Source organism: Adelges cooleyi, unplaced genomic scaffold (genome assembly GCF_023614345.1).
Source record: "Adelges cooleyi isolate 19-005CV unplaced genomic scaffold, UGA_ACOO_1.1 ACOO_flye_CR_arks_rails_tigmint_CR_PRNA_651, whole genome shotgun sequence".
Classification (NCBI taxonomy): Eukaryota; Metazoa; Arthropoda; class Insecta; order Hemiptera; family Adelgidae; genus Adelges; species Adelges cooleyi.
In genome coordinates, this window is record NW_026096352.1 from 11,929,814 (window position 1) to 11,948,253 (window position 18,440).

At 34.8% G+C, this 18,440-nt stretch overlaps 1 protein-coding gene across 1 annotated transcript in view; it reads right to left on the minus strand.

The window, feature by feature from the left end:
* Positions 1-18,440, minus strand: part of LOC126844677 (uncharacterized) — a 38,930-nt gene that overhangs the window by 5,353 nt on the left and 15,137 nt on the right. Inside the window, exons 2-4 of the mRNA XM_050583042.1 lie at positions 9,953-9,992; positions 4,443-4,581; positions 1,102-1,208 (exon numbers count right to left, since the gene is read on the minus strand). Of these exons, the coding sequence (XP_050438999.1) occupies positions 1,102-1,208; positions 4,443-4,581; positions 9,953-9,992 (286 nt within the window). The remainder of the gene's footprint in view (positions 1-1,101; positions 1,209-4,442; positions 4,582-9,952; positions 9,993-18,440) is intronic.

An 18,440-nucleotide genomic window follows, 5' to 3' on the forward strand; every position in this document is an offset into this window, starting at 1 on the left:
ACACACACTTGACCGTCTATTTTATTTGTCGATAAAACTAATGCACTAGTCGGCTTTAATGGTCGTATATAATAATATGTCGGCTTAACACAATAAAACGATGTGTTATTCAGTATAGAAAACGTAGCGATGCGCTTTAAACGATTTTTATTTTAATTCGATTAATACCCGACGAGAACAACATCTTGTTATTTTCATAGTAACTTTTATTGGCACTAAAGTAGGCAAAGTTGAAGAAAAACAATCCATAAATTAAACGCTTGTTAAACTGGTAAACTATCAAAGTTATTTTACATTAATAAAAATAACTTGTATGTACGTTTTTTATTGCAGTCGGTGGCGTTTGTAAAATGTTGACAAAAAAGTATATTGCAATGCATATTTTATTCGATTTAAAGGCAATGGTTATTGCTCGACTGTAGGGAAATTCCTTAAAACTAACCGACTAATAATCGTCTTATTATAATAAGTAATACATTAAACTATAATACGTTATATTGTTCATAGAAACGAGTGCAGAGAGTAGTCAACTTATTGACATTGTAACGACCTAATGTGTGCGTTGTATAAAAAAGAAAAAGAGACAAAGGATTAACCCGACATTCTTTAATTATTGTTTGCTTGGTAAACGAGGGATAGATAAAGCAAAACGAACATTCGAGTGTTGTAAGATTATGAAATTTGTGTTAAAAACAATACCAAATAAGATACGGATGTCATTATATTGGTTTATTATACTGTATATATATATAACAAAGAAGAAAAACTCAATAACGGTATTTTTAGATAAACCTAATTCGAAAATTATAGTAACATAAATAACATCAGCCCTAGATTTGTGCAAGACGTTCAGAAGGGGCGCGTGCACCAACTTGGCCACAAGAATTTAAGGTTAATTTATTAACTGTTTTGTTTTATATATTTTCCAACAGTATATGACACTACTTCAGATTTAACACACCCTGTATTAAATTGTAACCGTTGAATTTTTTGTACAGGTAAAATCAAGTGAAAGAAAATTAATGATTTTATCGAATAAAAGAATAATGAGTGCACTTTGATCAAACGCTTTAAACCCAAAAATAATTTTTTTTCACTTACCGACCCGACGAGGGACCATTTGTTGTTGAAACACAGATATCGACGCGACTCCTCGGCGAATATCGTCAGTCGAATGCTGAAGTCCAAAGATTTGACAGTCAGATTTTCTGCAAAAAAAAAAAAAATAGATAAACATTTAATTACAAGTTGTTATGATTAAAAATTTAAATATCACAATTTACTACACAACAGAGAAGCCAGTAATGATGTATAGAAGTGAATGTTGGGTAGTAAATAATTTACTCAAATGATGTCGGGATAGATGAGTGGAATGACTAGGTTAGACATACAAGAAGTAGTTTGAAAGCTGTAACAGTACCAAGAAAATAGAGAGAGAATAGATTAAGGTAATTTAGGTAGTTTTAACGCGTTGAAAGAAGATAGGAAAGTTGTGTAGTAAATCAAGTAAGAGATTATTTTGGAAGATATAAAATAGGTAAAGGTAAAATGAATAGGCTAGAATCAAAACTCACACGTTCCAAATTTAATTCTAAAAAAAAAAATGTTTATCGACTACACTTGTATATTTTGATGGCATATTTGAGTTTTTCGGATCTAACTACTTTAAAATAATGTAGTACAGATTTTTTTTATGTTTAAAAAAACCGTCTCCCAGTTTTTTTCCTTTTCTGAACAATGTGATTTTTAAATCTTGCGAGTTTTGATCCTAGCCTACTCAAATAAAGAAGAAATTAGTGAATGCGATAAATAGATAATTATACGAAAATGTGTGGAGTGAATGAAGAAATGACGACGGATCTATATTTGTGGTAATGGATAATTTGACTAACAGATCTACTTACTCGTGGCCAAATTTTTTGGTTTTTTTATTGAGAAATTAAAGTTTAAGAAAAAAACAGACTACTCTAGGTTCGCTGTACTCATAAAATCACTAACGTTGGGTTTTGCCAACGGTAAAATCAGTGATCAATCATCGTCATCGCGTCTCGGTGTGATCTGTTTGACTTTATGGGTAAATTCAACATGCCCTTTCACAGCAGTAAATATTTTTTTGTAACACTCACGCACACAAGTGTTATGTAATGATAATAATTGTCATTTACGTACATGCGTGCATTACAACAATAGTATTAAACATAAGAAACACGGCATTACTTTGAATTTCCAGTCACGATCAGTCGCCGGAATGTACGAATGAAAAAGAATACACACTCACATTGTACATAAATAATAATCGAAATAAATAAACAATTATACAAATAAGCTTTGTTTGTCCATCTCGCGCGAGCAAGATCAACATACAACGATAGGTACAACGGATTTCAATTAAAAACAAAGAAAAAAACAACTCGGCTAAGTTAACAAAATATTTTCTCACCTATGTGTTCGCGAGTAAATTGATTAAACCTAACCTAATCTGGTCGCTTAACTCAGAAAATCTAATTCAAAACCACCCGTTTATTAAACAGCGCTATAATTAATAATAATTATTGTACTATATTCCTAATTAATAAAGCAAACTATAAAATATACACTTATCATCGCGTCCAATAGTTTAAGAAAACAAATTTTCTTTAGTGAAAGAAGATATACTAGTTGACCCATTTAACGTTAGACACTACTCGTTTTCTGGGAAAATAAATATAGATTTTTAGTTTAACCATTTGAAAATAATATTTTGATTTACGTTATTGTACAGTACTATAATATAGTACTGTACAATAACGTAAATCAAAATATCAGTATATCAATATATTATAATTACCAAATATTTACCTTTTTTTTAAAAAAAAATTCAAGAGCTATCAACATTTGAAATTTAAATGGTAAACGATAAAAAAAATGTTATCTGCGCACATTACTCAACCGCACTCTACCTTCCGGCCTAATTTTTTAGTTCTAAGAACTGGTTACCAACCAGTCGAAATTTTCAGCAAAACTACACTTAAAAAAAATTAGTTAACCATATACGTAACCTCTTGTACTCAAGTCAAGGTAAAAAATGTCCAATGCATGTCTAATGTCCGGATACTAAGTAAAAGCTTCTAAACGTAAAACCGATCGAAATGAATATAATTAAGATAATGTTAAATGCATTGTCCCCTAGTTTTTAATTGATTTTGACATGACAAATAGAAACAAAAGCATTTTCGGTATAATTTATTTATTTTGAACATAAGTATTATTCTTAGTAATTATCGGAAATACTTAACAATGTAATTTCCTATGTAAATTGTGTAATATCTAATTGTCATTGTAATTATAATTTATATATATTATCATAATTGATAACTGTCATTATCTAATGTAAATTCAGAGAACGTTTTGACAATATAGCACATAATATGTCAGTAATGTTATAAAATTGGGCCATTATACTATGTATATCTGTAAGATAATCATAATACGATATTTTTACCGAAGCCGATTAGGTACAGCGTTTTGACTCTCAGCTGAAGTAGATATAGTATATGTTAAGTCAATATTGCCTACAGATGTAACTTTAAATTTGTTTTTTTTTTAAATCGATAGTGTATGCTGATAACGAATCCGATAACTTCCGAACCGAGTGAGAGTGAATAAATTGTTTTTGCAGATTCGTGATCAGCATTACAATTATTATACTATAGATTTAAAAACAGGTTCCCGGCAAAGTAGATTTATACCAAATGTTGTTTTGAAAATGCCAAGAAACGGTTTTTTTATCGAATGTATATAGGCCGTTGACTCGCGTCGGAACTTTGGGGATTGAGGTTGCACAAGAGAGTTCGTTCCTCCCGGCGACCTGTAGCCGGTGTTCTTGGCGGCAAACAAACACACTTAGGTATGTTAATCGCACGGTCCCATATTATAACATACACTCACATACCGTGTGCGTACGCAATCACAAAAAATAAACTAAGTATAGTGTAATCGCGTGTACCGGAGACGACGACGGCGGCGCGGCGGTCGCGTTAGTAATAATTATAACGACGGTAATGCTTTTGAAATAGGAACCGTTTACAAGAGCAATAAACAAACCAGTTGGTAGATATACATTGTCTTTAGAATCAAAATACACACACATGCCGAGGAGAGTCCCATTAATATTCGAAAGTGCGACTCGTCCAAATAATACGGTCATGGGCATACACGTGAGCTTAATATGTAGGTATAGCCACCTATAGGTATACCTCTTCCAATTTGTGAAGCGTCAACACGCGTACAAACATGATTATAACATTTAACAGCGGCTAAGCGAGCCAAATACTTTGAAGATTGAAGACGTGTGTCTTATACGGATTAGAATACAATAGCTTATATTATAGTAAGTTGGGGACCGTGATCGGCATGGCATGATGCAAATGCAAGCTCCTTAAGTGCAAATTGGTTCAACTTACGAAATGCGTTTGATGTCTCGTCGTCGGCCAGGACTCGTCCCCGGTAGTCAACCCTGACGTTTCGACTGCTGCATTCATTGTACAGTCGGACCCCGAGTCCACAACCAGGGCCGCACTTCCAAATGTCGCACAACACCACCTGCAAAAATAAAAACGCAATGATATAAGACGTTTCAAGCATACAACAACGTCGATAATTTTCAAACGAAACGTTTCGTTCCAGCCGTGACGAGCTGTTCGAACAATATTGTGTACCACAAACTACGCTAAGAGCCAGGAGAGACTTTTTGGTTGTTATCTTGGATCACGGATAAGAGCGCTAGCGGTTAAACGGAAACGGATGTTTTTTGGAATGACTCCGTTGCCTTGCAATGATGAGAGTGTCGTCGTTGACCGTCGGGCAACCGTATTAAGTATGTTAAATCGTGGCGTGAGAGCAATCAGTCAGTTTCGATAGTTATTTACTACTCGTATTTGCTACCGCAGCTTTAAATATTGTGAAATATATATTGAAAACGATTATAAAAGTTTCACGACAGTATCACGACCCATCGCCGCTCGTTATGTGGGTTTCACGAACGGCGGCGCGCGTTATCTGTTTGAAAATAATAATTGTGATACAAAGACGACGGCTTTGTAAGTAGAACGTCGGTGCATATATTATTATTATTATTATAATAGGTATAAAACTTACATTCGAAATTCCGACGATCGGAAACCTCTTTGCTTATCCCGGCCAGCATCTCGACCGCCCGATTAAAGTGTATCGGTAGTACGTGCAAGTCACCACCACCGTCGTGAGCACTTTGCGCGTTTAAGTTTCTCACGGGCGTCTTACGCGAAGACGTCGTTTATACGTGTCGTCGTTATCGATCAATCGTTTTCTAATAAAAAAACAAATCTATCACACGAGCCGACAACCCGTCATAACATTACTCTGCAAATGAAACCGATCCCATATAGCATACCGCCGTACGTATAATTTGTGACTTCTACTAAATTTCTCGTTAACGAAACACGTCGTCTTGGCCCTAATGGACGCAGCACAATATAGGCACCACCAACCCGTCGCCAGTTAATTACAAGAATATGTATATTATATAGGTAGATACTCTTGTCTTTTATCCCGGTCGTGGATTGAGAGAGAGAGAAAGAGAAACGAAAGGAACACACAGTTCAATTACACATATAGTGGCCGCCTATAATAATAATAATGATAAACTATATTATAACGATAAAGAATTTTGGATTGCGTGTAGACCGGCTCCGTACGCTTCCCAATTAAAAATGGCCCGTATCACGCGAACCAATATATTTACACTTAAAAGTCGAAAAATAGGTCTACACGATCAAGACGTTTCAATGTTATTTTTTATTCGGAGCGCGGACATGTCCATACCGAATTATAATTAGTTTTACTAGCCCCGGAATAACAATAAATTAACGTGATACACATTTTATACAACAATATTATAAACGCGTCAGAGTTATTTTTTTTTTGTTCTTCCGGTTGTTGTCGGTCGAAGGCGTCGGCGGTTCGAGTTACAGAGAAGCCGGCGGTAATTACAAGTTATAAAAACGGTCGCACACGCCCTACCGGTTAAGGGTCCTCGGTTAACAGTTTCCCTGCTGCTTTTGACCAGCCGACGACGGTACCGGTATTTCGATTATCATTATAGTAATTAAAATCCGTGCACGAGTTTTGATATCAAAGAAACCCCCCCCCCCACCACTCCCGTTTGGCGGTTAAGTACCGTTTTTTTTTTTGAAAAGTAAAAAACCAAACTAACTATACAATATTATTTCACGCACAGCGCTTTCATCAGTACGGTTGCTTCTCCAGTTCAACAAGACGTATGCGGCAACAAACATTTTATAGCAATAAAAAACGCACGGTCAGAGATAACAAGAGACGGCACACGCCCGATTGAGAAAACGGAACTTGTGGCACCTTGTGTGCACGTATGAAGCAGCTGTTAAAAAATAAAAATAAAAGGCGCGTGTAGGCATCTATCTAAACAAATGCAGTAATTGATTGTCCGTGTGTGTTTTTTTAAGTACCTACTCTTTCTCTTTTTAGATGCGACAACAAACGCAGCAGTGGTACCGTCGCGTCGTCTACAATCCACCGCGCGTTTAAAGATGATAATAATTATAATAATAACTTTATAGCTGTTAATGTCCGGTTGACATTCACAAGTTAAAATCTATAACGGGAAACTCTCTCACGAACCTGGTTTGTTGTACCTACCAAATTTATTGGCAAACCATCACAGATGAATAAATAAAAATATGGGAAAACAATTTTTTTGGCTAGAAATTTAATGTCTTACAATTATTACTGTCTAAGCAAAATGTTTTTTTAATGTATTTTGTTAATATTTATACGACAAATTTCTGGGTAAAAGTCGATGACGAAATATTTTTATAATATTAAAATACTTTTGCCAATTTAGTAGTTGTGGTTATCGAATTGTAAATCAATACTGAATACACATAAAATATAATCTAAGACTATTAGTCTGAGCATTTTATCTAAACCAGTTTAATGTGTTAGAATTTATTTACCCATAAAAATGTGATAAAAATGCTACTCGTTTAACCTTATCAATTAGAACTCATAATTTTGATGGTCGACTGCTTTGAAGCGTAAAATTTACCTATTTAAACGAGTCAATTCGTAAGTTTTTTCAAACATTATGAATTTTCAAATTCGTGGTCTTTTTATTGACGTCGTTTTTTTTATTGACAAATTTACAATTTGATTCTAGATCTAATATAAACTACACGGTAATTGAAATAACAACGTTTTAATTCAAATTTATAAACGTTGCAAATAAACATTAAAGCCAACGGAAGAGCACCACGGTGGCAACGTCTTTATCGGTAAGCCCAAACTAAATAAATCTGTACAAACAAATATTGTAAAAAATATCAATAGCAGAATACATATTGTTTAATGAATAACAACACTGGTGTAAGTGGCTAAAATGATATAGTGGACGGATTTAGTAGAATGAAATGAATTATTTTAGGCTGGACAAAAATATAAATTCGGGATTATTTTAACAATAGCAAGCAAAATAAAGAAAGAATATAGTAATATAAGACAGAATTAGAAATTTAATTTAGCCAAGAGAAAAATAAGCAAACATCAAACTGAATAAGGCAAGAAAGGTTAGAGAAACGACAAGCTGATAAGTAAATTTCCTAATGAAAATTTCCGTTCAAAACCATTCATCTTTAGGCTGTCGGTGGTTTTTTTTAAATTAATTTTTGTTTTTATCATTCTCGAAGGGTGTGCGCGCGTTCTCAACACACCGTAAATGGGCTGACGGGCGCGTGTGCCTTAACTCGTCGCAGACTTCTTTCACTCTGTCACTCTCTCTCTCTCTATATATATACCGCCTGTCTACGGTTGGGCAGTGCATAATATATTTGCCATTAGACGATAATGAGTTCTCAAATTCCACGTGTGTTTCCACAACAGTATTTTGTTTATTTTTGTGTTTTTTACGACTTGTGCTAATACTAATCGTATGCACGATGCCGGATTGCGGACACCGGCGGAGAAACGGTAATAAATTTCCACTATCCGGAACATGACCGTAATAACAACAATATTATTTCACTTGATTTCCCCGAAACGCCGCCGCCTCCGTTTACGATTATAATTTATGCTGGCATTTTCCCCTTCATATTTTATTATTACTTACTAAACAAAAAAACAATGTCTCGCATAATATAGGAGCCTGTCATGCCTTGGCAGATCGCCGGAGAAGGCGACGACTGTGTCCCGCGGCGCGCCAAATCCAATATGCGATATTTCATATTATACAGTCATAAAAAAATTCATAGACATGCAAACTTCGGTATCATTAGATAATAATTATTATTGTAACGATGTGGGTCGCTTGCCGGTTACTTGCAATGCTTTAATATTAAATTTCCACAAATTTACCATATTGTGATCTTAGGTGGTCTATAAACAAATGCTTATTTTATAATAGTGTTGATGCATTTGTCAGAATTATTCGTTATGTCAGTTTACACACACACACACATAGCTCAGACGGCATAGTATAAAATTACAATTTCAAAAATATCGAAAACGTACTTTCAAAATAGTCGATTTGGCCTTAAACAGTAAAAAAATATTAACAGCATTTTCAAAATATAACTTTTACTTTATATACAAATTATGTGAACATAATAAAAGTATTAACATTTTCTATAATCTGTTTCGTTGATGTACAATACTATTTATGTTTGATGTTTAGAAAATAAAGTTTATAATATTTATAAGTTCAGCCACTACTGCTAACCAACAGTAATGTGCTCAAACGCACGTTATAGGTATAACGTTCCGGCTGAACTAGGAATTTATGGGTTATTTCGCAGATGCTGGCCAACAGGCTACCAAAACAAGACGGGTTAGGTATTTACTACTAATTAATAGGGACTGGTTTGTAAATACTGACGCCACGGTGACGATAACGACACTGTGAGGTATTTTGTAGAATTCGATTTTAGACGAACGCACAACAACAATAATATTTTTTTTTCACAACCGGAAATTTATTTTTTAACGGTCGTAAACTTTTGATCGACCGCTCAACGTCAATGGCTCATTATATATATATTTTTTTACCCACTTATACGCCGGGCGTTCCGTATAATATTACACGGGTTAATAACTTCTTTTTTGTTTTTTTTTTATTGCCCAAAATTACGGACGGCGACTAGTTTCACCAGAAAGAACAAAATGTAACGTGTGATTTATCAAAGCGCTGCCGCCGTTCATCCGATTACCACGTTAACCCGCCGGGAAATTATAGGTAGGTACATGCGGTTGCTAACTTCTTTTAAATGTTATACACCCCATAAAAAATTTAAATCCGTCCGGGGTACTGTGGTTTCATAGAAAACGCATAGCTGGTCCAACTAAAATTACGGTTAATATAGCGACACAATAAATGTCTAGTTGATCATGTTGGGCCAACTAGACATTTAGTTATCCCAACTAGAAATGTATTGTGTCCCTATGTTAACCACAATTTTAATACGACCAATTTAATATTTTTTTCCGTGTTATTGGGAAGTTATTATAATATGATATAGACACTGCGGCCGCGCATGATTCGAGTGTGGACTAAAGAATTTGAAACAAATAATAAACATACACAGTTTTTACCATCGACGGCACGGCCGATACATTTGTCACGCTCAATGGAAATATTGTTCTACAGCAATAGGTCATTGCCGTTACGTTCTCTCGAAGCAATTGTTTTTAATATTTACAATCACTTTTTAAGCGCTACGATAATCACAGTATTGCTAGTAGTAAGGCAAAAGTTTTCAAATACCGACTGTAAAAATATAATTACATAATATCGTGGTCGGTAAAAAAAAAAGTGTATTAAAGCGTGACTTCGTGTTATGAATTGACCGTTTTTGACAAGCATTTTTAAAATTTTTTATTAATTAACAATTGTGCGATAGTTACTCACCATTAATAGAACGAAAGCACTCTGGATTATTTTTGTTAACCTAAAACAGACAACAAACAAATCAGTACATTAAAATTTGGTACACAATATACATGCATGGGTTTGATAACCGTACGGGGACGGTTTACTGGCATTGTCACTGAGCGAGTAAGACGTGACACGTGTGTATTGTACAACATTACTATTACTTTAATCTCGAAAGAAATAACCATTAATATATTATCGTGTAATTTCTTTTTTGGCGCGACAAGCATATAGTTTTTAAAACAAAATTCGAATAATAACAATTGTCGCTTCTTAATTCATGAATTAAACGAGGGCGCAGTCCGTATTGCTGTCTTAATTATTGGTGTACGAGTAATGTAAAATAAGAGATAAGAACCAAGTAAACAATAACAAGTAAGAAATACGGGTCTGGCGAATTGACCGGCGTTTTGCTTAGGCAAAACATATATCATTGATGATGCGAGACGAACACTGGCGGTATGATGGATCGGACATCGGGCGAACGCTAAACCGGGAGATAACAACATCCGTTTACTATGCAAAATATAAATAATATTGAAAAAAAAAACGACAACAGCGAAATAACAATATTTAACGTGCATATTTTAATGTGAAAGAACAACTACGAATAATATGTTATTTTAATATGTCGCCGCGATGAGTTATGGTCTAACATTATATTTAATATGGAAATATAATAACATACAAAAGCGCCATTGTGTAGAAAACGAGAGACCAATTCATTCGACAATATTATAATAGTATTATACTACATTAATTCAGATAATTATAATAACGTACCTATTATAGCATCTTGGCGAATAATAAGTATCGTATAATATGTTTATATTACTAATGCCCGCATTATTCATGTACAACATACTCGCCAGCTGTTGCTGATTTGCACATTTCGGGGGGGGGGGGGGGTTACGGTAGGTTATCTCCTAACTAGGACCGCATGTCCTAGGCCTAAGTCGATAAATCAGCCGGTATTGTGCGCGGTTAAACGATTTGAATAAATTGAATCCGTCGGCTTTTCGAACATGTTTATATTCGATTGGGAATTCGGTATCGGATCTCCATCCCACGCGCGTGCATTCTTATAATATATATTATTATAAATTCTTATATACACTCGCTGCGGTCTTACATAGGATTACACACACACACACACACACAGCGAGTAATTCTTTTACTCCTCCACCACCACCACCACCACAACCACCGCCGGTGCCTAAACACACATTTGGCTGTCTATCAAGCGTCGTTTTGACAGAGGCGCCAACGTTTAGCGGGCCTGAATAGTTTTTTTAGGCTATTATTTATACAATTTTTTTTTCAATAATACTATACATTTCTTTTCGTTTTTATTATTATAGTATAACGGCAACCGCTACATACTATTATCACAAAGAAAAAAAACTCTATTAGTATATTAATAATATTTAATCCATCCGAAATTCACCGACGTACTTATGCAAAACATATCGGTGCCGAGATCCGACAGGGAGATATAACTCACGCGGTCCAACGGTGGCAGTTGTTGTTTGCTTATTCGCGCGGCACAGATCGACTACAAAGATAATGATGACACGGTCGCTCCTTGCGGATAGCGCCTCCGGTTTACCGTTTACGTGCGGCCGACAAGATTGTGCTAATATAACATAATACTATTTGGGAAATCGCCTGTCAAACAACGATTTTTCGTTAATTAGTCACTGTCCGTTGCGCGCACGTCGGGTGTCCGACGTTGTTGGTAGAATAACGTTTTTTGTTTTATCACATTGTTTCGTGTTTGCATAACGTTTTTGTTGGAAATAACTACAAACCGGGTCGACCCGGAAAATACACATCCGTGTCGACCAAACATTGCACGCGACAATTATTATTGTACGCTTTTTTATTGATATATATCACCTATATTAATACCGCGTTTGAATTGGGTAGCCCGGGAATAAAATAATAAAAATAAAAAAACCGGCGAAATCCAACATGTCATCGTACATCTTCAAGTTGGATCTCTTGATTTTCTCACTGGTTGTGTTATACACTGTTTTGAAAGCCAGTCGGACATGGTATACCTACCGTACGACCGAGACGATTATTGAAGTAGTAAGATAGCAAAAAGTTTGTTATATTATACCATCGATTTTACAGTACAGATGTAGATAGCCGTGGCTGCACCACCCGAATACCGTCTATTGACTATTAGTATAAGACCTTCCAATTTTTTACTACGCTTTTTATCTGAATAGTACATAAAGTGATTTTCGTTTTATTAATACATTACTTTAGTTTTAACAGATTTTTATCTCATTTAATGATGAAATTATCAAGAACTGAACGGTTTTGCAGTTGTTTTTTGTGCGTGTTATTGGATGTTGCCTGAACACGTCAAATACAAATATATACATTTTATGACAGGCTGGTTATAAACGCGGTCCATTAGTTAATGTATCGACGTTAACAATTATGGTATGCCGAATAAACACTGATAATAAATACAATGTATTGTAATAATTGTTAAAAACGTTAAACATTTGCATAATATCAAAACAAACACCAGACAGATGTCACGCAATGTTGTTTTAATTGGTATTTTGTTTTACGATATTTTTTGTTCACTTTCTCGTACGTTTTAAATTTTGTTGACCTATGATTTCTTTGTCTAAAGTAATAACTAATAATAATTGTTGTCAGCATAGGTCAATACACCGGCTAATAGCTAAACGACCGTGCGCGTCCCACATCCGCACGGTTTATAGTCGCGTCTCCAACCTCGTGCCCTAAACAACGCCATGATATCCCTTGCTCATAACCGTACATAAACTTAATTAATAACCATTATCTGTGCACTGAGAGAGAGAGAGAGAGAGAGAGAGAGAGAGAGAGAGAGTATTTATGCGCCTGGAAAACAGATCTGAAGCGACGATAAATAGACCCGCAACTGGTTTCTTTTTAACTGTACGCGCGGTCCTCTTGATAGATCCATTACCTATAATTTTATACCTATACATGCACATATTATTACATAGACGGTACATAAACGAAAGCTTGTCGTCGAGATAATAACAATAATAATCATAATATGGCGGCGGCCGATGACCAGCGAATACCGCGCACACGTCTTAAGAGGTGTACCAAATCTCGGGGCCTATTATCACAATTTTTGGTATGTATATATACATATATACATATCTAGGATATATTTAATAAATAGTTTTTTCCTCGTGGAACGGAACATCATAACGGGCTGTCGCGATGGGTTGTATATTATATTATTATTATCATGGGAAGAACGGGTATATAGTGTATAGGAGAGAGATAATGATCGGGGCTAGGATTAATAGCGTATCGATGAAAACGAGTCTGTCAACCAGACGACGGCCGAGACTGACCAGTGTGTGTGTGTGTGTGTGTTAAGTGCGCGCCTGGGAGAAAGAGAAAGACAGCCAGAGAGGGCGCAGAGGGCAGAGATATTTTAATAATAATAAGAATACCGAAACATGTGTTTATAATAATAATAACCTATTACGGGGTCTTAATGATTTTCAATTATTAATGCCGCGAACAACGACGGACGGGCACTAATAAATCGTGAACAATCAAACGCCACCGCGGCCTGTGCATATAATAATCATAATCGTGTACACGTAGCACAGCACAACCGGCTAATGGCTAATAATAACCACCACAACAACAACGACTACAACTTACTGTAATAACAACCGACCATGGTAATAATGGAGTTTTCGTGAGCCGACGGTGCAAGACTACCGTTTTTTTACTATATTATATACCTATTTGCCGGCAATATTCGATTATATTATTATCATTACTACTATTGCTGCGACTAATAATAATAATAATAATAATAATACCTACTGCTATTACGATTGCACAACTACCGCGGGCCGGAATATCGTGTGATTTATACTTGCCTAAATTCAAGACATTACCAAAATCCATGTAACTAGGTACCGCGTTCGGTCCGACCGAATCGCACCATAGAAGAGTCTTCTAAGAAGACTGCCCGAATTTGAGTTTTTACCGCCCTAAATCACGACGTTCGACGTTTTTCTCCCTCAGATAAAATCAAAAACTACATTTAATAAAAAACATTCACTTATACATGACACAAACCAGTGATAATAGCAAAAGTGCATCACTGAGAATTAAAAAAAAAACTTAAGAAATATTATCTGGTCTACTGGCCTGACAAAAGTTTGGTTCCTAATGGCTTCGGTATTAAAGTAGTGAATGACATTTTAGTGTAACGCTTCGAAAATCTTAAAAAGTATATAAACTTAAGTCTAAATGTACTTTGGTACAAATGGCATGCATATAATACACATGACACATACCGGGTCGCTGTCTATCCGAGATAAGTCATATTTAATCGAGTGAAATATGAAAAGCGGACAAGGTGATTTTTTTTTTAAATTTAACATTCAACAATTGTTGAGATATCCATTACTGCCTGCGCCAATGTTTGCTTAAATTTGTTCTAGTCTATTCGGCTTGTCCTGTAAAAATTGTTTGGATAAGTTGCTATGCAAAATAAAAAATTTATATTGATTTAAAACTAATAAAATTATAATAATTACGTTTTATTTGACGGTTAGAGAGCTATGTTAAAAGTTCAAATTGTTAGTCTCGGAGACTCTTAGACATACTCTTGTGTTTCAAATGTTCAACGAATAATATCAACTGTTAAAAGCTTTCTTATTCATCATGACTTTATCAAGTAATGATGTGTGGTCTGTATTAATCTGTTTCGAAAAAAAATGTACAAATTATTGATTCGCAGAAGAGACAATATTATAATAATTATGTAGCTGTCGTATCGCTGACTTCATAATTACTTTATTTTACGGTCACAACGAACATGATCGTCTGGTTGATATTATTATATCATTTAACAGTTAACTAATGAATGCCACCGACAGGTTTATAGTAATTCAATATATAGGCTTTAATTATCACCATTTTACCATCTATACCTAACCTAACCTACTATTGGAGTACATCCCACGAGGGGTCAGTGTTGTAACCAATAAGTAAGTAGTAACATTTTTGTTTATAGATATAGTTCTGATAAATATTCGTGTAGTGACGCTGTACATCGACGACAACAGAAATTTGAACGATCATTAATTCCAAATTAAGTAATTATACACATAATAACACAGACCGCAATGATTGCGGTGTACCGATAGAATACATTATTATAACAGCTGAATTTTGAGGGTAAAAAATAATAATATGCTGAAGCGGCCCATAATTTAATAGTACCTAATTATTATGTAGTACTACTCATTACTGTAAATGAAATCTAATGAAATTTATTTACAAAATTGAAAATAATATTTTTCTTTTTACGTAGCTATACGAGTACCGTTAAGCGCACAATGTAAATATAATATTATAACAGAACAAAATAAACTCCTGAAACACAAAAAACAAATACAACAATCGGACAATATGAAAAATCGTCCAAAACAAAATTTAACGTTTTGACGTTAAGTTTGTACGACCCAAAAAACAATATGAATAGGTACTTAAATATTTTGCTAACGAGAAAAGATTTGAATAGGTTTGACAAAAAACGTCGTGGGAAATGGCATAGGGGATAATATGAATATTATATTAGATAATATTACTTTTGTACATGACCAGGCGGCATGAGTTTATTATAATATGATATTAAATGTATAGTCTAGTTTAAATACACACAAGTAAAAAAAAAAATGTACGTTAACTCGTCTAGACTTCATAATAGATATGGTTAATATCGGCCATGTGGAAAAGTTATCATTTTTTAATTAAAACCGACGCATATTAATGGAAAATTACCGACCGACTATGTTCATATTAATTAAACCAAATGCGCCACTGGCCGTCCGACCCTTGGACATTATTCAATTAAAAGACTTTCACGGGCAGATGGTAATCAAAATGGCTATTACTTTGGAAATCTAGATTCCGGGCAACTGTACATAACACTGCACAGCAGCTGTTTATCAAAAACGCGTATCCCCCCGTTTAGTACATCCTAAATAATATTATGTATACCTCTACAAAAGCAAACCCGTATTTAAACAACAAGAAAGCGTGTTTTTTTTTCCAATTGACCAGCGACAAGTAGCAAACTAGTACCTACCTACTCCTCCTATCGATGGCCCGTCCCTATAACGACTACAATATTATTATTATTACTAAAAAACGGAAGTGCACGACCCAAAAAAAAAAAACGGTTCCCGTCGCTCCCACGACCATTCGCGTCCATTCGTTATCGGCCGATTGTTGTTTTTTCGCTAATACACATACACACACTTGTACACGTGTTTTATTATCCGCCCCGTAGTATATTTTATGCGTACACAGAGCTTAAGCTTATCAAAAATCACAAGTGGTTATTATTATTAATATTATAAAACGAAATATATATAATATTATAATAATATATACAGTCGGCAGCTGCTGCTGCGGCTGCTGCGATAGGCTTGCATTATCCGGCGCACATACCTATCCACGGGGTGACGACAAAAACAATAAGTAATTTTTAAATGTCAACAATTGTACAATACTCTATAACACGGACGAAAAAGACTATGGCTTTCGTTGTCGCACGAAACCGTATATTATTATTATGGGTTATTATGATGGACACACGCGCCGGTTTAATACCGTGTAATAATATTATTATTATTTTAATACCTACTATTTTGACATTCGCGCTGGCGCCACCGCCGCCGGTCCAGCGCCGGGCGGTTAATTGCATATGTAAAAAACCTACACACACGACGCCGAGAATACGCCTTAAAAAACTCGGTTAAACAAATTATCTATATATATATATATATATGTAGGTATATAAATATACGAGAGCGGTAGTTTAATTCGCATTTTTTTCCCCTCTTTTTTGCACCCGGCAATCGGTAACCGCTAATCGCGCGCTCTAAGGCAATTATATATCGTTGTGTATGTTTTATGATGTGGAAGACATTATATACACGGAGGGGCACGCGAATAATGTAATTGTTGTGTAACGGCCGCCGTCGGTATTGGATTTAGTTTGAAATCTGGAAATAATCGCAATAATATGTGCTCATTACATGTGGAAATCGGGTATCGTCGCTTGTGTTCGACAATGGTGGCGAATAATACAATTGTTTTGCATAACTCGTCGGCCATTGTCATCTAAGTATATATTGATATAAAATGTAATTGGTAACATAACCTAACCGAACGCGTTTATCCCCACGGGATGAGCAATAATTGAACCGTAAAGGTTTTGAAAATATCTACTCAAGGCTCAAGCTATGATATATAACGATTTGAGTTGGGTATTAGGTACATTTTTTTGTTTTGTTAACTTCTTGATTGAATACGTGCTAATAATGTAGTTATGTTGTTAACAGATATATCAGCAGTCTTGTGCTCGATTAATATTAATAATAATGTTAAAAATTATTATGACTGTTTAATACCAGTTGTTGTACGGCAAGGTTTTGTTTGGTCTTTGGCCATATACGGGACTGCAGGCTGCAGGCTATTATTGTGAATTAGTAATTAAATAACTTTAAAACGGTCGTCAACTTCATCCACCCCACAGCGAATAGTATAAAAAAAATAACCCATTAATCAAACAGTATTATAATATTAAGAGGCTGTGAGATTTCATGTAATAATACTTTCCAATACACCGGGTCGGTTGAAGATCGTTATACTTAAGAAACGTCAAATAGATCAGTCTCGAAGCGCGGAACCCATACACGGCGTTTACTAATGTATTAAAATATAATTTTATACAGCCAATGATTATAAGGCCGGCATAAATCATTTCGCTGGAAACCAACGTTAAGGTATTTATGAATATATATTTTTTAATAATATTGTTATAAATCAAATTCCTAGCATAAAAAAAGCTAGTTTTAGTAAATCAACATTCTACTAGTTTTGAGCTTACATCCGCAAAAAAGAAATAGAATTAATCATACAGCTCATCAATATTTATTATATAATATATAATATTATAATTTATAATATTATTTATAGTAATTTATCGTTGAACCCTGTCCGTTCATAACATGTTTAATTACTCATATTAATGTTGAAATATCAGTGTTATTGTCTGTCCATATGTGCAGATACTGTTTAAAAATAAACTACCAGAAAGAAACTTTTCTATGTAACTTTTCTTTGAAGTATTATATGCATATTATATTATAAACCGAAAAACAGATATAATAATAACAACAATATAGTCTTTGCATTTTATTGGCTTTTACTCCGGATTAGGTGCTCTAGGTGACATGGGAAAACGTTTCTATGTCTTCACCATCGATCGCGTTCAAACTAGCACGCACGTACAACATCATTACAATTTGGTGATTATATATATACCTACTTAAGTTATATGATATATAACACAAGTGTCGTGGACAACTGAACCTTGAACCACAATTGGATATCGTAA